The sequence below is a fragment of the Sturnira hondurensis genome, unplaced genomic scaffold, assembly GCF_014824575.4.
Source record: "Sturnira hondurensis isolate 20B ecotype Veracruz unplaced genomic scaffold, ASM1482457v3 Scaffold0003693, whole genome shotgun sequence".
Classification (NCBI taxonomy): domain Eukaryota; kingdom Metazoa; phylum Chordata; class Mammalia; order Chiroptera; family Phyllostomidae; genus Sturnira; species Sturnira hondurensis.
The window spans coordinates 10,120,988-10,147,988 of NW_028076324.1; the positions used below are offsets into that span (position 1 = coordinate 10,120,988).

At 53.3% G+C, this 27,001-nt stretch overlaps 1 protein-coding gene across 2 annotated transcripts in view; it reads left to right on the forward strand.

Moving 5' to 3' along the window:
- The window catches only part of KDM4B (lysine demethylase 4B), a 126,525-nt gene that overhangs the window by 64,149 nt on the left and 35,375 nt on the right, over nucleotides 1-27,001 (forward strand). For both annotated transcript variants that reach the window (XM_037042630.1, XM_037042631.1), the window contains exons 7-9: nucleotides 4,760-4,809; nucleotides 8,702-8,805; nucleotides 13,367-13,504. In XM_037042630.1, the coding sequence (XP_036898525.1) occupies nucleotides 4,760-4,809; nucleotides 8,702-8,805; nucleotides 13,367-13,504 (292 nt within the window). The remainder of the gene's footprint in view (nucleotides 1-4,759; nucleotides 4,810-8,701; nucleotides 8,806-13,366; nucleotides 13,505-27,001) is intronic.

The following is a 27,001-nucleotide window of genomic DNA, read 5'->3' on the forward strand; positions in this document are numbered from 1 at the left end:
CCTGGCTGTGTTGAGAGCCACCCAGCCACCTGGCCAAGGCCCCTGCCCACCTAGCACTCACAATGTATCCGGTGTCACAAGTCCTGGAGCTTCTTTATTGGTCCTGCAGGCACTGGCATGACCTGCACAGGAAGAAGCCCTTGGAGGGTCAGGGCCTCGAGGTATCCCCAGGCCACCAGCCTGGACTCAGGCCTTGCCTTGGTGTAAAATAGGAACTTCGTCCCAAATGACCAGTCACCTGGACTGGTCCTCTACAGTGTCCAGTCTTCCCAGTATGTTCCTGAACCCCAGTAAATGGGTCAGATTGTTGGGGGCCTGGACCTCTGCTGTTGCCTTGTGGACAGATTTTTGGGTTTCAGCTGTGCCTTTTTTGAGGTGGCCATAATTGGAGGGGGTATATTCACTGCCCCAAATACCCTGAAAGGCAGAGCCTTGAAACCTGGAGAGGCATAGAAGGTGGGGGACACCCATCTTCCCTGGCCAGCCCAGTCCTGGAAGGTGGCATCTGGATCTCAGTCTAGCAGTTCACTGTCCTACCATCTGAAGCGTGTTTCTTCCTCCCTTCCCTCCCTTCCTCCTTCTCTTCCTTTTGGCGAATTGGTTTGTTGGCCTGTCTGTCATTTATGAAACTGCTGCTGTAGTTGTTTGTTTGTTTAATACTCTCTAAGGATATGTTTATTGATTCTAGAGAGGGGGATGGGAGAGAGAGAGAAAGAGAGAAAACCATTGATTCATTACCTCCCTTACATGCCCTGTCTGGAGATCAAGCATATCCAACCTAGATATGTGCCCTGACCAGGACTCGAACCCACAACCTAAAACCTTTTGGTGCATGGGATGACTCCTCAACTAACTGAGCCACCTGGCCAGGGCTATAGTTGTTTCTTGTCTTTTTTTCCTTTTCTTTGTTTAAAGATACTTTTTAGAGAGAAGGGAAGGAGAAAGAGAGGGAGAAAAACATCAGAGTGTGGTTGCCTCTCACATGTCCCCCTACTGGGGACCTGGCCCTTGCAACTTGAATTCCCATTCCCTTTGGGAATTAAACCAGCGACCTTTTGGTTTGCAGGCCAGCACTCAATCCACCGAACCACGCCAGCCAGGGCAGCTGTAGTTGTGTCTTACCCACCATGTGGCTTTCCACATATCTTGGGTCCCCATGGCAGGGCCCGGGTTCTGGGCTCCTGTCTCTCCTGTTGCATCCTGTGAGACTTACATCTAGTCTAAAAACATGTTATTTTCTCACGAAGCCCCTGATGTGTGCAGAAAACTGACTTTCCACCAAGGGTGTCTGGCTGACAGTGCGGAGTTTGCCTCTTTTGGCCCTGTGGGCGATTCCATGACACTAAGCCAGAATAACAGAGTCTGTTGCATCCTGCTGTAGCCCCTGCAGGGTCACCTGGACTGGTCACCAGGATGCTGTTTCAACCATGCAGCCAAAGATACGAACCAAAGTTTCTGTGACTTTCTGGTTTAGAGTCACCCAGAAGAACTTTATGTAAAAAACCTTCAAAAGCGGAAAGTAGGGAGGGGCTTTTAAATATGGAAATAAAGACACCTGTGGTTGGGGGATAGCTCTGGAGAAAGTTCCAGAGGGACAATTCTGGACTGGTTAACCTCAGGGCCAGGACTTGCTGTGTGTCCCAAGTGATGGCCAACATCTCCCCTCGGAGGTGCCTGTTGGGACTGCCCTTGGCCACTGACTTCTATAGCCAGGCTCCCACAGGCAGGGCCTGGGGCTGTGTCCAGAGGAACCTGGGTAACCCTGCACAGTGGCCTGTCCCTCTTGCAGCCTCCCCCAATTTCTGCCTCTACCTCTGAAGCCCCTGGCTCTGTTCTTCCTCCCATTCTGCCCTATTCCTTTCTCCACACATGTCCAGATTGTTCCACCATGACCCCTGGGCTGGGCTGCAGTCCCTCCACACCCTACCACTGGTCTGGACTGAGCTGACTGCCCAGGGGGCCCACCAGACACTGCTGTGTCCTAGGAAGGGAAAGCATGTTGACTGAACCTGGGGGGGGATGTAGCCAGCCTTGGAGGAGGCATGGGGGCTGATATGCACGTGAGGGGACACCAGCCTTGCTGGAGAAGACTGCTTGTGCTGGTGGAGAGAGGCCTGGAGGATGCAGGGGAGGATGTGAGAAGCACTGAGGCTGAGCTGGAGGAGGGAGGGAGGCCAGGGGACAGCACCCTAGCCTAGCCCTGAGACACACAGGCACCCAGAAAAGGCCAGGCCAGAACACCCCATGGTTGTCTGTCAAGGAAACCACATAAGAATCCTCTGCCATCCAGCTCACGAGGGCTGTCACATATAAAGAGAGACTGCCTGGGGTTGCAGGCTGGCAAAACTGATTGGTTTTTACCCTGAAGTGACCTTGTGGTGGGGACAGATCTCCTAGAGAGCAAGACAGACTGCCCCCATGTTGATGACCAATATACTGACTCTGCTCTGTGGCCCTGAGAACTCACTCACTAATGTCCAGACAGATGCTTCTTGCCCTGAGGTTAGTGAACACACTTGTCAACCTCAACAGCTGCTGCTTTTTCCCCTTTTTTCCTTCCAGAGCCAAGCCTGAGAGTCAGGGATGACCCGACCTAGTGGCATGATGCTGGGCGGGACTGTGACAGGGTACCACGCACAAGTCTCTGCTCCAGGGGGCCCCAAAGAGCCTGGGGACTTCTTTCCTAGGGCAAATGTCTGTCCCTGTTGGGAGGCCAGCGCTGTAGCTGGCTCACTAAGGCCCCCATATCATCAGGCTCACTCGGGGTCCCCAAAGGGCCGTTCTTGGTGGGAGAGGGAACCCTTGGTGCAGAGTTCCGGAGTTTCTCCCAGCCATTGAAGGCCAGCAGGACTAATAGCTATTGAGACAGAGTCTTTCCTGTTCTTCCCTCCTCTGACTGGCTCATCTTCAGTGCTGTGTTGGTAAGTGGTGATGGGGCTTCTTGGTACCACCAAGGTTATTGCTGGATTATTCCAAGCAGTAGGAGGCACTGCTCACTCTGGGACATTGGAGCCCAGGAATCCCTGTGGCTTTGGCTTCCCATCCTTGAGTCCTTCCTAATCTCCCCAGGGGCTGCTCTCCTGAACGTTCAGCCCAGTGTCCTGCAGTCTGTGCTTTCCGATAACAGAGGAGCCACGTTCCCTTGTATTAAACTTTTAACATCCACCAGATTCAATTAATCTTATCTTTACAACTCCCAATTACAGGCGGTAATTAAGTGAAAGCAGCATTGTAGACTGGGGATACCGCATTAATCATCACATCCTCGGTGCCGGGAGTTAGGCCTTCCAGTCCTCTGGCGTCTTCCCAGAAGGGACAGAGTGTTTCATTTCCTCCTCTGGGGATGGAAATCCCACAAAGGTGCTTTGGATTGGGGTTAACTTTTATTGTTTTGTGTGATAAAAGGCTATTTAAAAAAGAGTAATCTCATCTTTGTCCAGAGGATGGAAAATTCTCTGACAATAGCAGGATCCAAGGGGCTGCGGCCATCTCCTCGAGGTCCCCGAGTGTGCCCAGAAATTAATTATTTGTGTCCTGTTAGATTAGAGACAACACGATGCTGAACTAATCTCCTACTCCCGCCCCCTTTATTTTATGAAAGAGGAATAATAAGCCTCTCAGTTGGAATGGGCTTAACCAGCACCAGCATCTGGGCGATCGTCCATGTTCTGTGTGGGTGCCCATCCTTTGCTGACACCCTGAGGGAGGGGGAGGGAGTGGCCCCGTGATGCGTCGTCACATTTGATCCGTTCCAGAGTGTGAGATAGTGGCCTTGTTGTCCTGGTGCAGGTCTTATCCTGGCACAGGTCTATCCCCTCAGCACCACTGACTTTTAGGGTCCAATCATTCTTTGTGGGAGGCCGTCCTGGCTACTGTGGGGGGTTGAGCAGCATCACTGGCCCCTAACCACTTGATGCCAGGAGCACCCCCAGTCATGACAACCATGGGGACATGGCCCAGCATCTGCTGGAGGGGAACAGGATCGCTCTGGTTGAGGCCCACTTTTCTGGAGTCCCTCCTGGACAGACTTGGGTATGCTCAGCCCTTTGTGTCATTAAGGACTTGTGCCGCCTGCCTTTGTTGGAAAGTTGAGGTTTTCATCTTATCAAGTCCCCTGAGGGGTTGGGGGTGGCATGTCAGTTGGGTTGGGGCTGTTCAGCACCTCCCCTGCCTTCCCATCCCAAGCCTCAGCATCAGCAGGATGTCACTCTTGCTTCGTCTGTTTGCAAACTTCCACCTCACATCTTTTTTTATTTATGACAGAGCCTCATAATCTTTCACATGTAAAATGTGAAAAAAATGAAACTTATGAAGTGGATGACAGATGAAATTTTTCTCCTTCCTGAAGCCTCTTTCCCCTTTGGCTCCTGGGACTGGGAGGACAGGCTGGTGACACGAGGTGGACAAGTTCCCCATTCCTACAGCTCCAGTCCTCTGCTTTTATTTTATTTTATTTTTTTGCTTTTTAAGCCTCATCGACATTTAACATGTTAATTAGGAATGTCTTCATTCCTGGCATTTGAGAGTGCCGTCACAACCTATGGGTTCCTGGTCCTTAGCCCTCCCGCCTCACCAACCCCTTCTGTGGGGAATTCCTTCCCTGAAAGCCCCTCACTTGCCTCATAGCACTGAGCACAGCTGCAGTCACCTCTGCTCTGTGTAGGAGCTGTGTGTCCCCCCGAGGCCACTCAGGCTCCCTGGGGACTGACAAGTGCATGGTGACCACGAGCTCACTTCTGACATGCCTTCCTTCTTGTAGGTACGCCATCCCACCAGAGCATGGCAAGCGTCTGGAGCGGCTAGCGATTGGTAGGTGTCTGTGGCCAAGGGCGGGGCCCTGGGACCTGGGACTGGGCAGGGCGGGGTGGGGAGGTGGGAGTGGGGGAGGCAACAGTTGTCCCTCCCGGGTTTCACTGTGTTGGGGTTTCAATTTCAGGGAGCTGCAGGATGTCACTGTCTTATTTTACCATTTTCTTGCACCCCGTGGCTTACCCTTTTCTGAGTCTTCAAGTCTTTGCTCAGTCTTGAAAACAAGCAGTGAGGGGCAGCCTCCCCTGGGCCCCAAAGCCGCACCGTGGCTTCAAGGACCTGCCCTTTTATGTGGGGTTTGCCTCACCTGGGCTCCCTCATCACATGTTCCTTCCAGTAGCTATTGTCCCACCACCTGTATTCAGACCCTTGCTGGGGACTCATGGGGCCAACAGATTTGTCAGAGGTGGTCCCAGACTGTGTGTGTTGAGGGATGTATAGAGACCTGCCAGACATCTGGCCGGAGGGTGCTGAGGCCCCTGCTGACCCTGATGAAGGGGCCGGGCAGGTGATCTTCCATTGCTCCTGTTCCTGGACCCTGCTTTCTGTCCCAGTGGTCTAGCCCTCGCTTGTCACTTTGAGAGCCGGCCTGTCCCTCAAAGGCAGCACCCAGATGGGGGGTAGGGGGGCATAGGATTGTTTGAGAGCCACTCCAGCAGCACAGGGCCCATCTGCTCATCCTGACCCTCTGGGCTGCAGTAATGGGCAGCTCAACCCTCCCTGAGCAGCCTCAGAAGCTTCTAGAAACCATCATTCAACATTGATGCATGCTCCCTCACTGCCAGCTGCAGTCCTCTGGCCCCTCCTCACACCTCACCAGAAAATGCCCATCACACTCTCTTCCCCTTTCCATTGGTGTTTTAACTTTGGAGATGGGAATGGTGGATCTTTCTGGAAAAATAGGGGTCTCTTGCCTTAGCTGCACTCAAGAGTTGTGTGCCTCCTCAGCAAAAACTACATGCCAATGACATAGGTCCTGAGAATGGAGGAAGGGTGAGCAGGGCACGGGCCCCTCAACCTCCCAGGAGGAAGGTGTCGGTGTTAACATTTCTGTCAGAAACCTGAACGTGGAAAGAGCTGAGCTCTGTTCTCCAAAACATGCCCTCAAGGTAGAAATGTCACAGTTACAGACAGGGTCGATTTCACTTCATTATGCTCTAAAATAAAAGCAAATTTAAAATATTTTCTCATTATATATACTTTTTAAATTATTATAAACTTAGTGACTTAACACAAATACCCTCAATTTTGTTGTAAACCTTAAACCACTCTTTAAAAAGTTCTAACTTAAAAAAAAAACCCACCACAGATTCATTTGCTTATAGTTCTGGAGGTCAGAGGTCCAAAATGAACCCTATGGAGTTAAAACCCAGGTGTGGGTGGGGCTGGTCCTCCCAGAGGCTCCAGGGAGAACCGTTACCTGCTGTTTCCCCAGGTCCTAGCCGTTTCCAGCTCTTAGCAGCACTGCACCCTTGGCTCTTAGCCCCTCCCTCTGACCTCACAGCCAGCAGTGTGACTTCATCCATCTCTGACTCTGACCCTCCTGCCTCCCTGTTATGGGGACCCTGTGATGACACTGGGTCTCCAGGAAACCCAAGGTCATCCCCATCTCAGGGGCATTAATTTAATCTCATCTGCAGAGTCCCTCCTGTCAGGGAAGGGAACATAATCACAGATTCTAGGGATTTGGACAGGGACATCTTGGGTGGCCCCTTGTCCAGCCTACAGAGCCAGAGAGAAAGCATCTCTGGGCAGTCAGCGTGAACACGCTGTGGGGCTCACATGGCTGGCATTGCCTGACCATTGCCGACAACTTTTCTAAAATCCAGCAGCTAGCCACATGTTGTCAGTTAATGCACCTTTTCTACTGGAAAAGCTGTGCATGATCTGAGCACAAGCTAGAGAACCTGGGTACGATGAGGGGCCCTGGCTACCCCAGGTGGTGCCCTGGCCGCTCTCTCTGGAGCTCGGCCACACTCCCTGCTCTAGTCCTGCAGCCAGGGAGGGCCCCGAGGCCCATGTAGTTCCTAACTCCCAAGACCCTGTACAGCTGGTAGGAGGCTTAGTGGCCTGGGCTGGGAGATGAAGAGTAAGCAAGCTCTGAGGTGTGTGGGAGGCCACCCATCACTGCTTCTTGAAAAATAGGAACTCATTAAGTCACTCCTTGGCAGGGTGGAGCAGCTTCGGAAATCTGAGGAACTGGGCTGCCGGCACTGGAGGAGGGTCCGGAAGCCATAGTGAGGCCTTCCTCTAGAGCCCCTCACACAGGCCTCTCTCCCCTCCTTGGAGGAAGGACAGGAGGTTGCAGGGCACGTGCAGGTTGCCGTCTTTGGTGCCTCTTCCAAACTTCATTGGGGGCAGGTGCATCTGACTCCATTATTGAGATGGGTGGAATGAGTTTGCGATTAATATGGAAAATGAATAGCTGCACTCCAAATGGGCTCACTGGGAGAGTTGTGGAGCCCACAGAGCATTGATGTGTTGGTGCATTATTGGTGCTAATCACTTAAAATGTGTGCCTTTATTAGAGCTTTAATGAGAGCCACTTAAACTGTGCATTAAAAAGAGGAACTGCAGAGAGGCCGGCGGGCCAGGCGGCGGGCAGCCATAACTCTAATTGAAATGCTTTTAGTGCAGGGGAAAGTTGCAGGATTCGGTAATCTTTGCACTTTTCAGGAGCTCGCCATCATGTCCTTGCAGCCAGGCTCCATCTGCCAGCCCGGAAGGCAGCAAAGCCCACCCTCCCCATGTCAGCGTGTGCATAGGGCCATGTGCTTTGCACATATATGTACACACACACATAATAGCGTGTCCTCTTTAACCACTGACACATTGAAAGTGTGTATCACCGTCTGGGCCAGCTTCCAGAAGGATCCTTGGGCCAACCATGCCACAGGGTCAGTCCTGGAGGCTGGTGGATGCTCGGGCACATTCTACACCTCATCCTCACTGATTTCTTGTGGTGACCTTTCTTTGCTACCTCTTGGTAATGGTTTGCGATGAGGAGCCCAGCTTCCTTCTGGTGGAATTCTAGACTTGCCTTTCTTTAGCTACAGGATGCAGGTGTCATTGATTTGAGTTCAGCCAGCAAGTGGTTTTGGAAATGTCCCCGAACTGCACTAGTTAAACAGCATTTCTGAGCAGGTAGAGCTGATGGTCCAAGTTCCATTTGTTTATAAATATTATCTTAAGTTGGCTACGTGGTGTGTAGTCTTGGACAGAAAGCATGCCCACATGCAAGCTTCGTAAGAGAGGGTTAGGGGCCTGAGCTATGGACGCAGCCAAGGACTAGAGGCCTCAAGTGGGTCAGTTGATGGCCTGAGCCTGCGTCTCCTGACCTGCCCAGTGGCCATGGAGACTGTGTGTGCAAAGAGCCAAGAGAAGAGCCCGGGCAACTTGAGTGGCCTCCACTTTGTGGCAGACTCGGTCATGGTGTGTGTGGTGGGGAGGGTACCACCCATTCCTCACCGATCATGGCTTGTCTGGTTCGAGAACATTAGCTTCTGTGTCCCGTCTCTTGGGCTGTGCTCTCAGGTGGCTGAGTGACCATGTGGATGCAGCGCAGTTGGTCGTTTGGAGGGGAAGTCTGTGCAGCCACGCCATACCCCTTGCCCCCTGTGTGACTGTGCGTGTGTGTCATGGGTATGCGCCCTGTCACACAGACAGCCCTGGCTTGCCTTCTGTTCCATTTTGACTAAGTGAAGGCCAGGGAGTGTCACCATTGCTGTCACTAGCAGGCACATGGCTATGGGATAGGGTCTGTCTTTTGGTTCCCTTGGAGCTGCCAGCTTAAGCTCTAGACTCTAACAGGAGGAAGGAGCTGCCCAGAAAGAGTTGTCCTGGCCCAGGCCCTGTCTTGGCCCTTACACTGATGCCTGTCTTTTCACTCCAGGGTTCTTCCCTGGAAGCTCCCAGGGCTGCGACGCCTTCCTGCGCCACAAGATGACCCTCATCTCGCCCATCATCCTCAAGAAGTATGGAATCCCGTTCAGCCGGGTACGTAGGAGCTGCTCCAGGAGAAGCTCCTGGAGCCTCAGGCCCAGGTGACCACAAACATCCCAGGAAACTGGCTTTTTAACCCTCAAGAATGTTCTAGAACAAGGGCAAGCCAGGGAAGGGCCACATTGGCTGGGCAGTCAGCCTCCAATTCTTCCTGGTGGAGGACAATGGAATAGGGGAGAATCCAGTGGGGCCTTGATTTTCCCTCCCTCCCCCTCCCAAACCCAAACCCAAACCCAAACCCAACCCAAAACTAAATAGCCAGGGTTGGCCAGTGGGTTGTCTTTCTGCAGGGTCCTGTGGGGTCTGGGTTGGAGAGTGGAGGGGCAGTTCCTGCAGACTTTCCAGGAAGCTGTGGAAGACCCGAAGACCTGGGGCACGTCCATCTCCTTCCCAGTGGGGGCTGGGTTCACACCACCTCCTTCACCCTTGACCTCTGGCTCTGACCACAGCCCAGGACAGATGACCTTGAGAGAATGAGTACCTGTTTATAAATGAACTACTCTCTGGGTTTCCCTCGAAGGGGAGCCTAAACTCGTTTACTTTAGTGCTCCATGGGGGTAAAGGCCGATGATGAATAGTCCTAAAGCCAGGGGGCCTGGTTGGCAAAGAACCCACTGCCCTGTGAAGGTCAGGTGGACAGGGGTGAGCACCTGAGGGCCACCAGTGGGTCTCAAGGGCACCTGGGGCTGGAGGTGGCTCTGACCTGGGGTCAGGCTCCCCAGCTGTGCACTCCAGGCAATTCTTTCTTGAAGGACAGGCCTCCTGAGCAGAAAAGTCTAGGCTTGCGTCCCTAATCTGTCCAGGAAGGAGGCGTGTGCTGGGAGCCTTCCAGATAGGCTGAGAGCCTGGGGAGGGGAGTCCTGTGGGAGCCTGGGTTCCAAAGGCTTCATCAGAATGGCTTGTCAGGGATAGAGGCCAGTTCCGAGATCAGACCGTCACACCTCGCTCTCACCTGAGTGTCAGCACATCAGAAATTGCTTCTTGCCGTGGCTGGTGTAGCTCAGTGGACTGAGTGTGGGCTGCGAAGCAAAGGGTCACTAGTTTGGTTCCCAGCCAGGGTACATGCCTGGGTTGCAGGCCAGGCCCCCAGTGGAGGCAATCACACATTGATGTTTCTCTCTCTCTCTCTCTCTCTCTCTCTCCCTCTCTCCCTCTCCCTCCCTTCCCCTCTCTAAAAGTAAATAAATAAAAATCTTAAAACAAAAAAGAAAAGAAATTGCTTCTGAAATCCCAGTTACACCACTGGCAGTGTTAGTGCCCAGGTCCGGGATTGGCTCTTTCTGCGGGGCTGCGACCAGAAAGTGACTCCCAGCCATCGCTTGGTCATCGAGTCAGGCTACTTTGCTCCGAGAAATGCAGGTTTTGCATTTTTTCTCTTGTCTTCAGTCAGAACACCCTTTGTTCCCAGGAAGCTCATGGACAGATCCCAGCATTGCTCCCCTGTGGCTCGTCAAGAATGTTCTCCAAAGAGGTGCCTCTGGGACAGGGATGCAGGGGTTGCCTGGTGCCAACCCCCTTTCCTTCCTGTGGCCAGCAGGGCTCGGGCCTTTGTCTCTGGGCTCCGTGGATGCCCCATCAGGGTTCAGTGTGCACCTCTGATCTGAGTTCCTGGTGGTCTTCGAGGAATGAACCCATACTCCGCTTATAAATCTTTGTAATGGTATTCACCTCTAGGAGAAAAGGCAGATCAATAGCAAGCTTTTTAAGAATTGAAAGTATATTTCTGGAATCTGCCATTGAGTTCCTCATTTATTCTGTGTGCGCTTGCACAAGAAACCAAATTCTGGTCTTTCCCCATGACTGGCACTGGGGACTGACGCTCCCCTCACTTCTTATCACTTTGCTGCTCAGACTATCCATCATCCCCAGTGCCTTCTAATTTACTGTCGGGATAGTGTTGATGGCAGTGACACAGAGGACAGACACTGTGGGCTTGAAATGAAGCCACTGGGACGTAGATTTTCTGACGGGAACATAATCTTCTTGTCTTAACTGAGTGCCTCTTCTGTTCTAGGCCTCAGTTTATGGGGGCGGGGGGTCAGGATAGGGAAACTAAACCCCAAAGTCAGCCTGAGCCTGGAGTGGGGGCACCTGGGGTTGTCAAGGGTGGCATCCCTGGGACCTAGCTATGCCCTCAGAAGGCTCTGTACTCTCGCTACGTGGAGCCATGCCCTGGTGGCAAGAAAAGGGGCATGCAAGTCAGCAGTGGAGAAAAAGTGAGATGGTGCTTTCCAGGATCTGCCCAAATAAAATAAGGAAATCAGTAATTGTGGTAAAAAATCGAAGCTCTAAGTGCTATGGCAGAAGCTGGCCCAGAGAGTCCTGGCCGTGGGAACCTTGGGGATACATGAGTGTTCACTCCCCCATCCCCTGTGGCTGCTTCATTCCCTGCACAGCTGTCACTTGGACAGGAATTTAAAAATATAACTTAATGCACACCGACTTCCCTTGATTGGTACAATTCATTATTTGAAAAGAAAAATATCTTAGTGTTTTTAAGGGCTGGCTTTTCTCCAGGCTGTGTCAGTTTTGATTGATTTTTGACTCTGTGGTTGGCTTTTGGAAGTCTTCCCCCATCCCTCCTGCTACCCATTCTCCCCCAACCAGGATTTGACATCTCGCTGGTACTTAAATGAATCCAGTGATTCCTACTCATCTCTCAGGGGGAATAAGTAAAGATCAGCAGGCCCGAGAACCTACAAATCAACAATAAAGAGATGAACTGCCAGATAAATAGGGAGTGGTGAAGTCTTGAATAGATTTTGCACAAGGAGACATACGCACAAAGCAATATGGTGTGACTTTCTGTTGATTTCAGAGAAAGGTGACCAAAGCCAAGAGGAGATCCCACTGCACACAGCCAGGTGCTGAGAGGGGAGCAGAGGGAATTCTCACCTACTACAGGTGGGGGTGCAAACGGGCAACCTCTGTGGGAAAGCAGTTGGTGGTTTCTTGGACATGTGGCCATGCACCTGCCCTGAGACCCGGAGGCCCCTCTTTCGGGTCTCCTTAGTCAAAGGACATGCAGACTACGTCTTCGAGGAGACTGGCCCACAGGCGTTCCCAGCAGTGCTACTCACCAAAGCCCCCAAGTCTGTCCACAGGAGAGTGAGCACTAGTGACACATCCCTGCCACAGCATTCCCTTTAGGAACAGAAAGGAGAGAAAGACCAATGTGCACGAGGGTTGAATGAACCTCGAAGAGCAAAGAGGCCAGATACCGAAGTACAGACTGTCTGATTCTGTTTATGTGAAACCCTAGAAAGAAACGGGATCTGTGGTGCAGAAAGCACACTGACGTGAATGGTCCTGAGGCACTTCAGTTCCCAGGGTATGTGACATGCTGTGTTTCTGTCTGGGGCAGTGGTTACTCAGACTTTGCACAAGCTGTGTTCTGTGCCTTCTATTGACTGTAAGTCAAAGGAAAGACAGGCCCCCCTGACTTCAGAGAGTTGCTCCCATGCCATCAGCCCCAGCCTCCACAAGTCCCGGAGAGTGAGTGCTAATGATGCGCAGTATTGTTTGTGGTCTGTCTTTAGGCACAATCATTTTTTGAAGTGGCTTGATTGATGGGCACAGTGGCACAGTGGCAGGGGGTAGTGATGGTGGTCATGGGAAGTGTTCCCTCCCTGGATGGGGGGGCTGAGGCTGCAGCCCCCACCTTTTCCTCCAGGTTTCAAGTGGTAGTTTCAGAAGCATCAATTTGGAGTCCTTGTGGGCTCCACCCTGTCACTCATGCTCAGCCCCTGGAGTTGGAGTCTCTGTTTCAGTGTCTGGTTGTCCAGACCATTTGAATAGGTCTAGAAACATCAACTCTCTCTTTCGAGATCTGACCTTGACATTGTTTCCCTGTACATGGTGACGTGCTTCTTTGGTCTCTAGGACCTCATCTGGAAGGCCCCACTTCTTGGCAGAGAGAGGACAGACTCTGTGTTTATGTTGGCAAGGGGATTGAGGTCATCTTGGGGCAGGTCACTGCACTGTGTGTACGCTCCGTCCTGTGCTCAGAGGCTCTGCAGCTGCCATCAGTGCTGTCTGTCCACTTGATGTATGGGAACATCCCACAGTGGGTAGGAAATGTGACATGGCCACCTTCCTCCAAAATGGGAGACTCCCTCCCCTCACCAGAAATAAGTGCCTACAGTGGCAGCACCCAGCAGCCCCTGTGTCTGCAGTTCACCCCTCTGAGGAGTGCTAACTGCCTCCTCGGGGCTCAGGCTGGGCTGTGCTGAGCAGGGGCTGGTAGTGAGCTGTTAACCTGGCTACCGCCGTACCTACTTTACCAGCCTCGTGGGGAGTTGGCTGGAGTTTTTGAAGTTAGGTAGAGCCACCTCTCACTTGGCAGACTGTTGGCTCCTGAAGCCAGGGCCCCCTGGCACTCACTGGGAATGCTCCCAGCCTACCTCCCCCTTCTGTGTTCCTTGGTGGTTGCCACCTGCCTGTCCCCGCCCTGGGCCAAGTGTGGCTTCTGCTCCACGAGCCACACACAAACCCTTCTAGCTCTGGCCCCCCTCACCTGTCAGACCCCCTCACCTGTCGGACTCTTCTTCCCCAGATCACGCAGGAGGCTGGTGAGTTCATGATCACCTTTCCCTACGGTTACCACGCCGGCTTCAATCACGGATTCAACTGCGCTGAGTCTACCAATTTTGCCACCCTGCGGTGGATTGACTATGGCAAGGTGGCCACTCAGGTAAGTGTCCTCAGACACAGTGAAAGACTCTAAAAAGGGGGCTGGTCCCTCGCAGCTGGCTCTCTGGGGCCCAGGCCTCTGCAGTGGCTGGGGGCCCAGACTTCCTATCCGGGTTTGTTTCTGGGATCTCAGTGAACTCATCCCCAGAACATTTGTCGCCTAGAAGAATGGGGACAAGCCCTGAGTGGGATGGGTATATGTGTGGGAGATAGAGCCTGGGCGGGCCTGGGACCAGGGGCTTCCCGTCTCCTGGAGGAGCCCCGACATGGCAGACCCTGCACTCTCTAGGCCTGAGGACTGCCTGCTATGTTGCCACCCCGGGAGGGTACTGAAACGTGAGGAGACTCCTTTGATTCCCCCCCCCCCACCCAGTAATTCGCCATTCCTGGTCTCCAAGGGCTGATTATTGGCCAAAAAATGTGACATCTGAACTGAGATGTTCTCAAATTCTTATTCTCAAATTCCCCTAGCTCTGAGTGCACCTGTCTTCGTGGTTTTGATTGACAGCTTGGAGGGTATAGGAGGTCTATGGAGCTGTTGGGTGTATGGCTAGGTCGTGCCTGCCTCATCTTCCTCTTGCTTATCTCCCCCTGGTAGCTTTGGAGGTCTGGGTGACAGGATATACACAATGCTCATGACCTGCAGGCCTACCAGTCAAGTTGGGGTTGACAGGACCTTGGAGGAAGAAGCAGGAAAGAGGACTCTTGGGCCGGCAGCAGGCCCAGACATTTCTCAGCGGCCAGGGCCAGGGGCCTTCCTCCCAGAACTGCCACTGCTGCTGTCGATGCCGATCTCGTCTGCCCCAGAGGAAGATGGCAGGTCTCTCCCATCAGTGTGGACTTGTGCCGATCTTCCCGGCTCACAGGTTTCAGCCCCTTCTGGCCCTCAGTCTCCATGACAAATACAAGCCAGCCATTTGTGGACCTTTCTCTGTGGCACTGAGCACATGGAAATGGAGAAGCCCCTCCAGCTGGGTGAAAAATCGGGCATTTCCTGCCAGCCTCTGAGACTGTGGAATCTTGGGTTCTGCCACAGAATCACTTTGTTGTTCCCAGTCAGGGTGCAGGGGCAGGACAAACTGTGTGGTCACTGTGGACGGAGTATACCTGGAACCCAGAGCCAGACTCATGTAGCATTTTCTAGACCTGAGACCTTTACAAAGAGGGTCTGAGCTATAATGTTCAGTGCAGTGGCCATGGGCTACACGCGGGCGTCTGGTGTTGATATGTGGCCCCATTGCGTGCAGATGCACTGGGAGCACAAACACGCACAGTGTCTGAGACCCAGGTGTGACAAAGAACAGGAAATATCCCATCTGTTTATATCGATTATGTAGCCTGATACTTTTGTATAGCTTGGGTTATACAAAATGTATCATTAAAGTGACTGTCACCTGTTTCTTTTTACTTTTCGAATGTGGTGACCACAGACATTAAGATTACAAAGATGGCTTGCATTATATTTCTATTGGAAAGTGCTGTTTTAGACGAATCGGCTAGACTTTATTTTTCTAATTATCTTTTTCGGGCTTTACTATTGTAGCGCAGTTTAGAAAAGGAAATGGGTTTTGTAGCGAGGAAGACGGGGGAGGCGCTTCAAGGATTTAAAAGCATTGGGCTTTTTATACTTAATTCAGAAAATCGTGGTGGGATTGTCACGGACAGAAACCCTGCGCATCACTAAAGGAGGAGACGTGGATGGCAGGATTTGCCTGTTTGATGTGCAGGAGTGAATACCCGGGGCGGGTGGTTTTGTTGTTTGTGTTAGGTGGGGGTGCCGTGAATGCTAAGACTCAAGGCAGAGGGACTCCTCAGGACCTGCCTGTGTGCACCCTCTGCCTCAGTGGGACTGGTGTGGAGCCATGAGACTGGGGCCAGGCTTGTCCTGGGGAGGCTGTCAGAGTTGACACTGAGTAGGGCCAGTGGGGACTGCCCAGTTTTTAAGAACTATTTTGGGTTCTGCCCATGTTCACAAACAAGTGACATTTGGGAAGTACAGAGCCTTAGATTGGGCCTCCACGCTTACATTGCCAGGCAGTGTAGCATGAAATTACCGAACAAGAGGCCTGTGGGCACTCAGAATAAGCTGGGGCTCAGGGCGGGTGTCCAGGCACCGTGCAGGGCTCCCTCAGAGAGCCGGCCTGACTGCCCAGGCTCCTGCAGCAGGAACCCAAGGGGTTCAGCTGGGGAATGACCACTGGCTACCAGGCGTCCATGTGTGGCAGCCCTGGGTATCACCTCTCAGGCTTTGGGATGTTGAAATGGGGCAGCTGTTCTTGACTCTTGCAGTAACTAGTCCAGACTGCAGAGACCGCCAAGGCTCCTGGCCTCACAGATAACACGCAGCAGCACATCAGAGGCAGGACCTCGGAGAGGCTGGGCCGTCCTTCAAGTCAGCTGGCAATCATTCCCCACCCCACCAATGAGTGGGTGACATCTACCCACAAGGGCCCACTGGCTACAAGAGCAGGGAATAGCGAGCAGACATTTAATTTCCTTTAGATGGGGGTTTCTTCAGCCAAATACTCAAACCCAGTACCCAGTAGCTCCTGCGAAAACCCACCCTAATCAAAGGGCAGCCCATCTTCCTCACGGTTTCTGGACCACAAGTTTCTGTTACTGCTGCGTGTCTCGGGCTGTGGTGGAGCGTGGGTGGGACTGGGCCTCCATCTGGAGAGCCGGGCATCCCTGGCAGTAAACAGCAAGGGCTCCTACGTAATGACTCAGAATGCAAGCCAGTCTGTTGGGTGAGCAGAGGGGGCCGGGGACCCCAGAGGAGGAGGTAGGGATTACTGAATGATTTTTACAGCTTTGGGGAAGGGGTTGGGATCATCCTGCCAGCTTCATCCATCATCTCCAGAGACTTGGAACTGATGAATACATATTGTCCAAAATTAGAGAATAAGGCAAGTAGAAAGAAGGGAAACAGACCTTGCATTTCTACTCAGCCATGAAAAGGAGTGAAGCTCTGACACCTGCTACAGCGTGGATAGGCCTTGGACGCACGGTGCTCAGTGAGAGACGCCAGACAGGCAGGCCACACCGTGTGTGGTTCCATGTATGTGACACGTGCAGAACAGGCACACCTGCTGGTGGCGGGCTGCTGGTGGGCCCTAAGGGGCAGGCTCCTCACGGTGTCCGCCATCCGTGGGACGTGTGTGGTTTTTGATGTAGCACTCCTCCCTTTCAATGAGTGCGTGGTGGTTTCACGCATAGGGATGGTCATTGGATCAGCAGTTAACGATGGTGGAAAATTTATGTCTGAGACCAGAGTGGACGAACCCTTGGGATATTATGCAGCCATAAAAAGGGGTTCACTAGGTTTATTGGTATAGAAAGATAGATATGGCACTTTGAATAAACAGGTTTTGGACCCTGAGATACAGTCCCATTTTGTGAGTAGGATGGGGGTAGGGGTAAGGGAATTTGCCCAAATATTGGTAGATGTTAGGTAGATATGGTGGAATTTGGCATGCCTCTAAAATATACACTAATTTTCAATATGTTTCTGTCTTTTTCTACAGTGTTTTTTAAAAAGACAAGTGCAGGTTTGAGGGGGAGGTTGGAGTGATCTTGGCCTTTCCTGGGTACTCCCCCATAAACCCCTGCAGCACCTCGAGGTAGAAGGGTTTTGTCGTTGTCATTGCTATTAGTGGTTGTTTTTTGGTTTGTTTTTAAAATGGGAGTAAAAAGTCAAGCCGGAACCATGAGGACCTAACAGCAAAGCCAGCCCTGGCTGCTCTGAGCCTGGCTTTCTTCTCCCCAATGCCCTGTCCTGGAGAGAGGGAAGCATAGAGCGTCTCATGCAAACCCAGCCCACTGAGCACCTTGTGTGTGCTTAGGAGGGGGCTCCAGAATGAGCAGGGACTGCCGCCAGCAGGGAGAGGGTGAGAGTGTAGAGCTGGCAGGCCCCAGGGGCCCAAGGGCTCTAATGGGCCTGAGGTCAGAGTAGGCTGCAGGCGTGCCCCTGAACCAGCCACACTCATCACCATGTGCCCTTATGGTCACACACTGCTGCTTTTGTTGAGTGACCTTCTTCCTCAGCAACATTTCCTGGGTGGTAGCTTTCTCACTGTCTGTCCCTGCCTGCCCCCCCCCCCCCATCTCTCCCTCTGTCTCTCCCTCTCTCTCCCAGTTTTACTGGTGTCAGCAACAGGCATCAGTCTCTGACTCTGGGCCTCATGACCTTGTGAGGACCAGAGAGAGGGAAAGAGACTTTGCTAAGGTCACAGCAGCAAGAGGGCCAGACACTGAACGTCCTCGGCCTTCCTCTGTCTCCCTCACCCAACTTGGAGGCCTGTGCCTCTGCTGAGTGCACGAAACACCCTCCCTGCCCTAAGTGTCTCCCAAGCCAGTAGCCTCCTCCTGGTGGGTGCCTGGTGCTTGGCCCGGGTGCCTGGTGCTTGGCCTGGGTGTCTGGAGTGGCCTCTGGGGGCGGGGTTACTTGATTCAGAGAAAGATTCCTGGCACATGCTCAGATGGTGGTCTTTGTAGTGGGATTACCAATAAGGAGATGAAAGGGTTGCTTCATTCTCACTCAGGGAAAAGTACCAGCCTTTTTAGGACAACTCAAATTAGTCCTACAAGGCTGCACGCCTCGTTGGATTAGCTTAGCGAGGCCCTAGCTGCTTTCTAGGTGGGTGGTTCTGGGCAAAGCCTGACAAGACCTCTCCCCTCCTTCATGGGCTCTTGGCTGTGCTAAAAGAGTTGCCTGCAGAATTAAACAGTGAGAGAGATTTAAAACCCAGTTTGCAAGGCCAGAAGCCTGGCTGCACTTAACTGGTTTTTCAACAGCTGTCTGGGCTCTGCCTGCTGAGTGCACAGCCTCCCTGGAAATGTGAGCTCCCCCTCAGAGGCATCAAGCAGGGAGGACATCTGGAGGTGGCCCTCATTCCCTCCACTCCTGAATCCAGGGTGGGGGGCCTCTCCTGAAATCTCAGCCTGGGGTGCACCAACTTAATCACTTGTACAACATGAACCGAATTATTTCTGCTGCCTGCAAGAATGTGTGCCTTCTATTTGGTAACAATGCTGCCTGCTCCAGACTGTTAACCTGGAGGTCAGAGGCAGGTGATGGAAGGTGAGGATGGGGGTGGAGATGGATGGAGGAGCATGGAATGGGCCTGTGCCCTGAGCCTCTGGGATCTGAGTTGCCTGCCTTGCCTGCCCTCACCTCTGCACCTCCCTTACGCTCTGATTTATGGGTTAGGTAACCAGGTGTACAGGGTCCACAGTAAATTGCTGTGTGAAACCTGTGTGTTTTCCTCTCATTCCTTCCCCTAGAAATTCTCGTCACTGTCCCTGGTGGTTCACTTGGAGCCTGTTCCCGCGGAAGCTCAGGGTGTTCTAACACCCATAGTGGTGTAGGGAGGACCAAAGCTGAGACTGGGGGGAGCCCGGGAAGCTGGCCTTGGAGCCAGGACCCCCTTCCCTGCTCAGTTTCATTTTGGAAACAAACTCAATGTTTTAGAGCGCCCATTGACAGCAGGTGGGATCCACTGAGGAAGGGTGGGTCTCAGGTAGGGTTTCCCCGTGGCACTGTGACATCGGGGTCCAGTTGTTCTCTGGGGCAGGCATCGTGGGCACTGTGGAGGGTTGAGCAGTATCCCTGGTTCCCACCCACTCAGTGCTGGGAGTACCCCCAGTGTGACAACCACAGGTGTCCCCGGAAACTGCCTAGTGTCTCTGGGGCCAGAGTTGCTCCAGGCAAGAGCTCTGGTCTAGGAGGGTGGATCTAAGGTGTGTTTTTCAACCTTTGTTGCATTATTTTCACTCCCTCACCCAAATGCTTTTACACCATTTTTTCCTAATTACCCCTCGTTTTAACACCGTAGACTTGCTGTGTGTCTGCTTATGGGCTCTTTGTGCATCTGTGCTCTCTACATAGGGAGGAAGCAGTGCTTCCCCCAGTGAGGAGGACGCACAGGAGGGCAGGTCTGGGGGATGCCTTTGTGGCCCCTGCTGTCTGGGCATGAGCAGGACTGATCGCTTGGTGGGCTCCCCTGAGAAGCACCTTCTCCCCAGTCTGGAGGCTCCAAGGCTGCAGAGGCCTGCTGCCCTGGCCCAGCCCGGGCGGGCCCGAGATGGGGGCCTCTGGTCTCCATCCTTCCTCTTCAGCGCCTCTCTCCACACCCCCCACCCCTGTTCCTGCTCCTGCTCCTCCATATGCTTTCTCCCCTGGCACAGCTCCACTGTGACAGGCTTCGCGTTTGTTCAGGCAGGAACATGTCTCAGAGTCACAAGTGTAACTGCAGCCCTCTCCCCTGTGTGAACACAGCAGCCTCTGTCTTTTTGTGCATGCTCCCGTGGTTCTGTTCATTCCGTCCGTGGCGATGTGTGTGTCCGGAAGAGCGGCAGCGCCCATCTGTGGTTCCTTGAGCGCTGGATGCTCAGTGCTCTGACGGGCCTCCACTCTTCTCCTTGACCTCCCTGGAACTTTGCAGCTTTCTTTGTGGTGGGTGACAGAGGTGTCTTTATATCCTGTCGGCCCGGATCCCTCTCTCTTCCTCTATGCCTGTCCCTGTGTCTGGGGCTGTCCCCGGGTTACAGGCAACTGTGTTCAGACTCCCCATTTGCTTGGAGGGAGGGCTTCAGAAATCATGCTCTCCTCACCCCCAGGCATGTGGCCATGCGGCTCTGGGAGAAGGAGGCTGGCTGGTGTGTGGTCTGCTCGTGTCAGTGGGTCTGCTGCTCCTCATCATCATGGTTTTCTGCTTTTCCTGGTAGAACTGGGAGTCTCTCCCCCTTGGCTGACACTTGGGACTGGGTCACTTTGGGGGACCATCCTGGACAGTGTGGGGTGTTGAGCAGCATCCCTGGCCCCCACCAGTGGCACCCCCAATTGTGACAACCAAAGATGTCCCAGACATCGCTTTCTGTCCCCTGGGTACAGAGTCACTAGGTGGGACCCTTTGGGCTAGCGAGGCTTCTCGGTGGGTGAGCTCTTCCTTCTGCACCCTCCTCTTTGCTGCCCAGGCCACTGTTGGAGCTGTTAGCTGGTGAGCTCTGGGGAACAGAGGCTGCCTCTGGCTCAAAGGGAGGATCAAGGCATTTTCTAGATGAGGTATGGTCTGGGTGGAGGGCCTTCGTGGGCAGACTGAGCATGTGGCCCCCAGTTCTGCCTCCTGCATTTGCCTCCTTCCCCACCCACCTTCCAAGGGCTGTCTTGCTGAGGACAGTGTGTGTTTCTCGGCCTAAGTAGATACTGTGGCAGCGGATGAAGTTGGTTACCAGGTCAGGCTGGATGGGCTCCCTTCTCACTGGCGGCAATGGAGCCTGGAGGAGAGGAAGGATGAGTCTCAGCAGGAGAAGGGAGAGCCCAGAGATGAAGAGGGGCTGAGGGCTGGTGTGGCACTGGGGCCTGGCTCTGTCCTCTGAGCAGGCAGTGGCTGTTAGTGTTATGGGAAGACTTTGGAAGTGCCTGGCTCAGAGCTTCCTGGGTTGTTTATTGTTGTTATTAGTATTTATTGTTATAGTATTATTAGTAGTATTATTATTATGATTGTCATTGTCATCTGTGTAGAAGGGGCGGGAAGGCAGTCACAGATAGGCGGGAGAACCTTCTTGGCTCTCCAGCTGAGGCCAGACCCCCCCAGGACAGGGCACAGGAAGAGGAAGGGGACAGGTCCTGAAGGACCAGGGTCATGCCCGTGGTCCCTGGCGAGGCTGGCAGTGACACATGGATGAGGCTTCCTTTATGTAGAAGGGGAAGGAAGGTGGCATTGGTGCTTTGGCCTCCTCAGGGGGCTGTGTCCTGCCATTTGAAGATCTTGCCTGGTCCTTGGCTGTTGGGTCTGGCTGGCGCTGGAGTGGTGGGAAGCAGGCCCTGGAGCCAAGGACCAAGGGGCCCCCTGCTGGCATCCAATTGTTTTGTTTATGAAGCGCTTCTGAGAGCTTCCAGTGGATTTCCTAATGAACTGGTTTGTGGTGGCGGCTCTGCCGCAGGCTGGTAATCGCATCAGAAACAGGGGGCCTGTGTCTGTGCGCCCTTGGAGCGGAGCAGATGCCGCCTTCTTGGCTGGGTTTCTACCCCCATCTTTGCGTAGTTAACGCTTTGTGGGCTGAAGTGCCAGGTTATGCCCCTCAAACTTCACCCCAGTCGGCCAGGGACACATGTCTATCACCCTCATTGTTTGACATGCACTCAGCAGTTGTCCTGCAAGTCTGTGCTCAGCAGCTGGAAGGCGTGGGATGAGACTGACAGGGTGCAGAGGAGGAAACGGATGGGGGGTGCTGGAAGGATTTCTGACCCTAGAGAAAGTGCACAGAGCAAAAGGGACGCTGGGGCTGCGCAGCGAGAGGCAGGCGGGCCAGTGCTGCCGAGGGGAGGAGAGTCCAGTTGGCGCTGTGGGGAGTTCATGTCCTGGGCCCCTGTCACAACATGCCATGAACTGGGGAGCTGGGCGGCACAGTTGGTCCTCTCTCATCCTCCCTCCAAGGGCTCCAGGGTGCGGTGGAGGGGGAGCTCTCTCCTTCCTCTCCCTGCTTCTGGGCATGGCTGGAAGTCCTTGGTGTCACTTGGCTTGTAAACACATCTCTCTAACCTCTGCCTCTGTTGTTACATGACCCTCTCTCTGTGCAGCTCTCTCTCTTAGAGGGACATCAGCCATTGCATTTAGGGCCCACCCTAGTCCTGTAGGTCCTCACCTAAACCAGTCTGCAGAGACCCTATTTTGAAATCAGGTCCCGCTCTGAGGTCCCTGGTAGCCGTGAATTTGGTAGCGCTCTTCAGCTCTGTGCCCCTGGGAGCATTGGGGGTGGAGGGCCGGTGGTGGGAGGCAGAGAGCAGAGTCCCAGAGGGGAAGGAGAGAAAGGGAGTGAGACTGCCCAGATGTAGGCAGGGTAGGGTGGGGAAGAGGGACAGTTTGGGCCTGGGCGTCAGGGCCAATGCTGTGGGACTCTGCGGTAGAAGTGGTAGAGGATGCGGGGGAGCCAGTGGAGGGTAAGTAACTGGGTGCAGGGCAGGCCACTTAGTGAGCAGAGAGGAGGAAGGAGCAGTGCCGGATTGTACTGTCCAACACTGGCAAGCCTGAACCACTCTCTACACGTGCAGCCATTTAACTATAAATTAATTAAAATGAAGTGACCTTAAACATTCTGGACCCTAGTTGCAACCGCAACTTCTAGGTAAGAGCCACTTGGGCTAGTGGAGACCACATCAAACAGCACAGATAAAGGACAGTTCCCTTCCTCTCAGGCAGCTCAGCAGGACATCCCCATTGGAGGTGTCCTGGGCAGTGAATGGGCACAGAGTCTGCAGCTCTGTGGCCAGGGCTGGGAAGTGCTGACAGTGAAGGGGGCCGTTGGGTTTGGATGTATGACCCTGAAGGTGACAGCATGTTGCCAGCTGGGAGACAAGCCCATACCTGGCCTGCTCGCCTTCCAGCACCATGGCCACCCTCCCCAACCCCCCCCCACTGCCACCTGCTGTGGGGCTCACTGTTCCTGAGGACCCCACCCCATGCACAGAGGGCACTTTCAGAGGCTGTTGGACCCTTTGGGCCCCACGCAGCTGTGTGTGTCTACCTGGCTCCTGACTTAGGGCCGGAGCAGGTGCTGCTGCTTGATGAGAAAGTAAGAGGGTCCCTGAAGCCAGATGCTGCTGGACTAGTGATTTCACTGAACCACATTTAATAATTTTCTTTTTAGGCCTGTTACCGCACTTTCTCACTTTGTTATTTTATGTGAGCAAACTCTAATGTCTAGTCAGCCTTTTAAAAAAAAGTGGCCTTTGATTAAAGCTCAGTGCTGTTTAAATTGAGGAAATGTGGCAGATAAGACCCCAGGGCTCCAAGGTAGCCCAGCTTATCACTTTATTCCAGGCTCATCAGTCATTATAGGGGCTGCCTGTGTGTCCCAAGAGCCGGGGACAGACCACTCAAAGCTCCCAACAAGGAGTGTGTGGCATTCTTTTGATTGCTATCAGTCCTGCTATGACACTGCCACCTTTCCTGAGGTAACCAGCCACCAGGGCCCTGGTGCCTCAGTGCTGCCAAGGGTCAAAGCCAGAGAGGAGTATGGAGTATGGAGCTGGGCACCCTGGCAGGGAGGTTTGGAGCGGGTTGGGGGTTGGGTGTTGGGCAAGGGGGAGGGGAACAGGGTGGGAGGTAAGACCAGGGGATTAAGGGCCTCTCACCTGCTGATTTGAGACCCGCTTGTTGGATAGCAGCTCATGAGTGGTGGTGAGGTGCTGTGCATACCTCATGCTGTGGAAATGACAAGTAGCAAGATCCTCCGAGTTGTACTGGGCATTCACATTCATTCCTGTGACAAGGGTAAGTGTGTTTTGCTTTCAAGCCTGGAGGGGTGGAGTCCAGGCAGCCAGTCCTTGGTTATAGTCCTGCAGTGGGATCTGCAGCAGCTGTCAGGGTCTTATGCTGGTGGCCGATAGCTCTGGGAAGTGCCCTACCATGTGTCCGAAGCATGGGGAGCCCAGGTCCCTTGGGCCTTCTGAGCCTGCCCTCTGCCCTCTGCCCTCTGCCCTCCGCCCTCCGCCCTCCACCCTCCACCCTCCACCCTCCACAGCTGGGACAGCTCTAGCCGAGCACTGCTGGGCCCCATGAGCCACCGGCTCTGAGCCAGACGACATTCATTTTCTGTGTTTCATGCTTTGGAAAGAAGCGTGACTCTCCCCAGTGCCTTGCTTTGCCCCAGTACCAGTAACAGACCTCCACCCTACCCTGTTTTCTCATTTTCCTCCCACTCAGCAGCGGGTCCTGGGAGACCCTCCCATGGGTATCAGGCTGTTTGATGTGTCAGTCTCCAGTCACAGGGCAGCAGCCTCCTGCCCTTGGCTCAGTGCTCACATTAGGCCCAGGGCCTCTAGACTTGGTGCTTGTAACTCTTGTCATTTGGAAGTGATGCTCTGCGCGTCTTGTGGAGCTTCTGGCTAGAGCTCTCAGGACCCCTGGCCTTTTATATGAGTCTGTGATAGGCTTGAGCCCCTGGGGTCACATAGGCCAGTGCTTATGTGACAGGAGGCTCTGTGTGGGGGGGGCACCCTGTGTGGTGTGGGGAATGCCCTGGGCCCTGGGGTGGCCAGGGTTCTGCCCTGTGAGGCTCCAGCCATGCCAAACCCTCCCTGCCCCATCTGTCCCCACTCTTCTCCCTTCCTGCTGCCTCCCTTCCCACTTCCCTCCCTCCCTCCCGTCCCCTCTCTGCTTGTCCTGTCCCCTTTCTCCCTCTGCCCCTCTTCCTGTAGACCTGGGCACATGCACACCAGGATTCTGGAGGACCCTGGTAAGTCCTGGAAGCTTAGTTGTGGGGTAGGCAAGGAAGCAAGAGAAGGGGCCCCCTCCCAGGGCCTCATCTGCGCAAAAGTGCCAATAACTGGAGTGGCAGGATGAGGGGAATGCATAGTAGGTGCTCCTTCCTGGCACCCAAGGTCAAGTGGACCCTGAGTGGACATGGGCCTTCTCTGTACCCACATTCCTGTCTCCTCACATGTGTGTATTTCTCCGAAGTTCTGCTATCAGCTACCGCAGGGCAGGGCCCAGCATTGTGTGGTGAAACCGCATTAATTCAGCCTATTAGCTCAGAGCGGATAATAGTTCAGAGGATAGTAGTGGAGGATGGTACTCATTTTGAGCCAAAAGTCGGAAACTGTTTTGCTCTGGATTTTTATGGCCCCAATTGCAGAATCTAATCTGAGATCAGTGCCTTTCTTTTTAAACATCCAAAACCTTGGGGAATTAAAGGCCCTTAGATGGACTGCTCTGCAGGCTCAGGAAGCTTGAAACGATGCTCTGTTGTGGAGGAAGCCACGCCTGTAACCAGACCTCCCTTAGTGACATACGAATGTTACTGCTCCTTACTGCTCGTAGGTGGGGCATATGGGAATTAATTCAGTGAGAAGAGGAACCCCCACCCACACACCCACCATCACAAAAAATAGAACAAGAAGACCCCACCCAAGGCTTTTTTTCACCTTCTGCTGTAGGCAGTGGCACAATAATTCTCAGTGAATTGGGTGACCCGGGCCTGATGCCTTATTCCTGAGATGTCATTTCAAAGACCTCTGTCCTGTGTTCCTGCATTTATGAGTACCGGATTTCTTTAACACAAAAAAACGCTGGGGCAGCCCCAAGCAGAATGTGTGAGATCTGTGGCTTGGGGTAAGAGCTGGAGCCTCAGCTAGGAGGGCGACTGTGCCTTCAGACAGCACGGGGCAGCCCCCACTGGGCCCCCAGGTCCTCTCTGAAGCAGGGTCTGGGCCCAGGTCTGGGTGAAGTGTGCAGCTGGCCCAGGCCCACTGAGGTCCCGTTGGGCACTGCGGGGGGGTGTTCCTCACTGTGAGTGGCCAGCTCAGGTTGCAGGTGGCGGGAGAAGGAGGGCAGGTAACCTAGAGGTGGAACCTGGGCCGGGACTCTAGGTGCTCCTGGCACACGGTGAGAGTTGCATTCCTGAAGCAGGGGGTGGGGAGTGTGCAGCCGCCATGCTTTGTAAAAAATAGGACAGTAGTAATTCCCACCAGGACACCATCTCTGTCAGTTCTGACTTCTGTAACAAAGTATCGGAGACTGAGCAGCTTCAACAGCAGACGTTTATTTCTCACAGTTCTGGGCGTTAGACAGCTGAGATCCGAGTGCCAGTGCGGTTGGTTAGAAGTTTGAGGTCCCCGTGCCAGTCTCCCTGGTTTCTGGTGAGGGCTCTTCCTGGTTTGCAGACCAATGACTTCTTGCTGTATCCTCATGTGTTGGGGATGGGGGACTTGGGAGAGATTTCAGGTCCCTTCTTACTTTTCTTAAAAGGACACCAGTCCTGTAGGATCCCACAGGATCCCACCCTTAGGACCACATTTGACCTGAACTGTCTCCTAACACCCCCATCTCCAGATGCAGTCACATTGGGGTTCAGGGCTCCAACACAGGAATTCAGGGGACACAACTCAGCCCATAGCAAATGTCTGTTGCTGTTCATGTAGCTCACTGAAGTTGGCATATGGGAAGTGTACCGCCGAGGCCCTTAGACGTCAAGTTACCCTGTACAAATTATGACTTAAATCAAGGTTGGGCACATTTTCCATAAAGGATCAGTCAGTGAATTTTGGGGGATTGCAGGCCATGCAGCCTTCGTGTGATTGCCTAGCTCGGCTGTTAGCAGTGCCAGCATGACTGTGGATGGGGCAGTGTGCCAAATCTCATTTACAAAGTAGGTTGGCAGGCTGTATTTGCCCACATCCTTTAATTTGCCCACTGTCTTAAATCACATACCTGCTCCATAGAGAGGTATAGAAAAATAAGTGACACAAAATTTTCTTGACTCCACAAATGAAAGAACCGTGTTTTGTGTTTAATGAATGTCCTTGGCTTTTTCTAAAGGTTTTTGCTCTTAATTGGGGCTTTACTGTATTCTTGACTTTGCATTTTGTATTTTTTCAGATACCAGATCCATCCAAAAACGTTGCTGTTATTTAGTTGGCACCGGCGGGTGGATTATCATTTATCCAGTCTGTTCACAATTGTCAAACAGCATGGTTAGAGTTTTTCTTGCCTGTGAG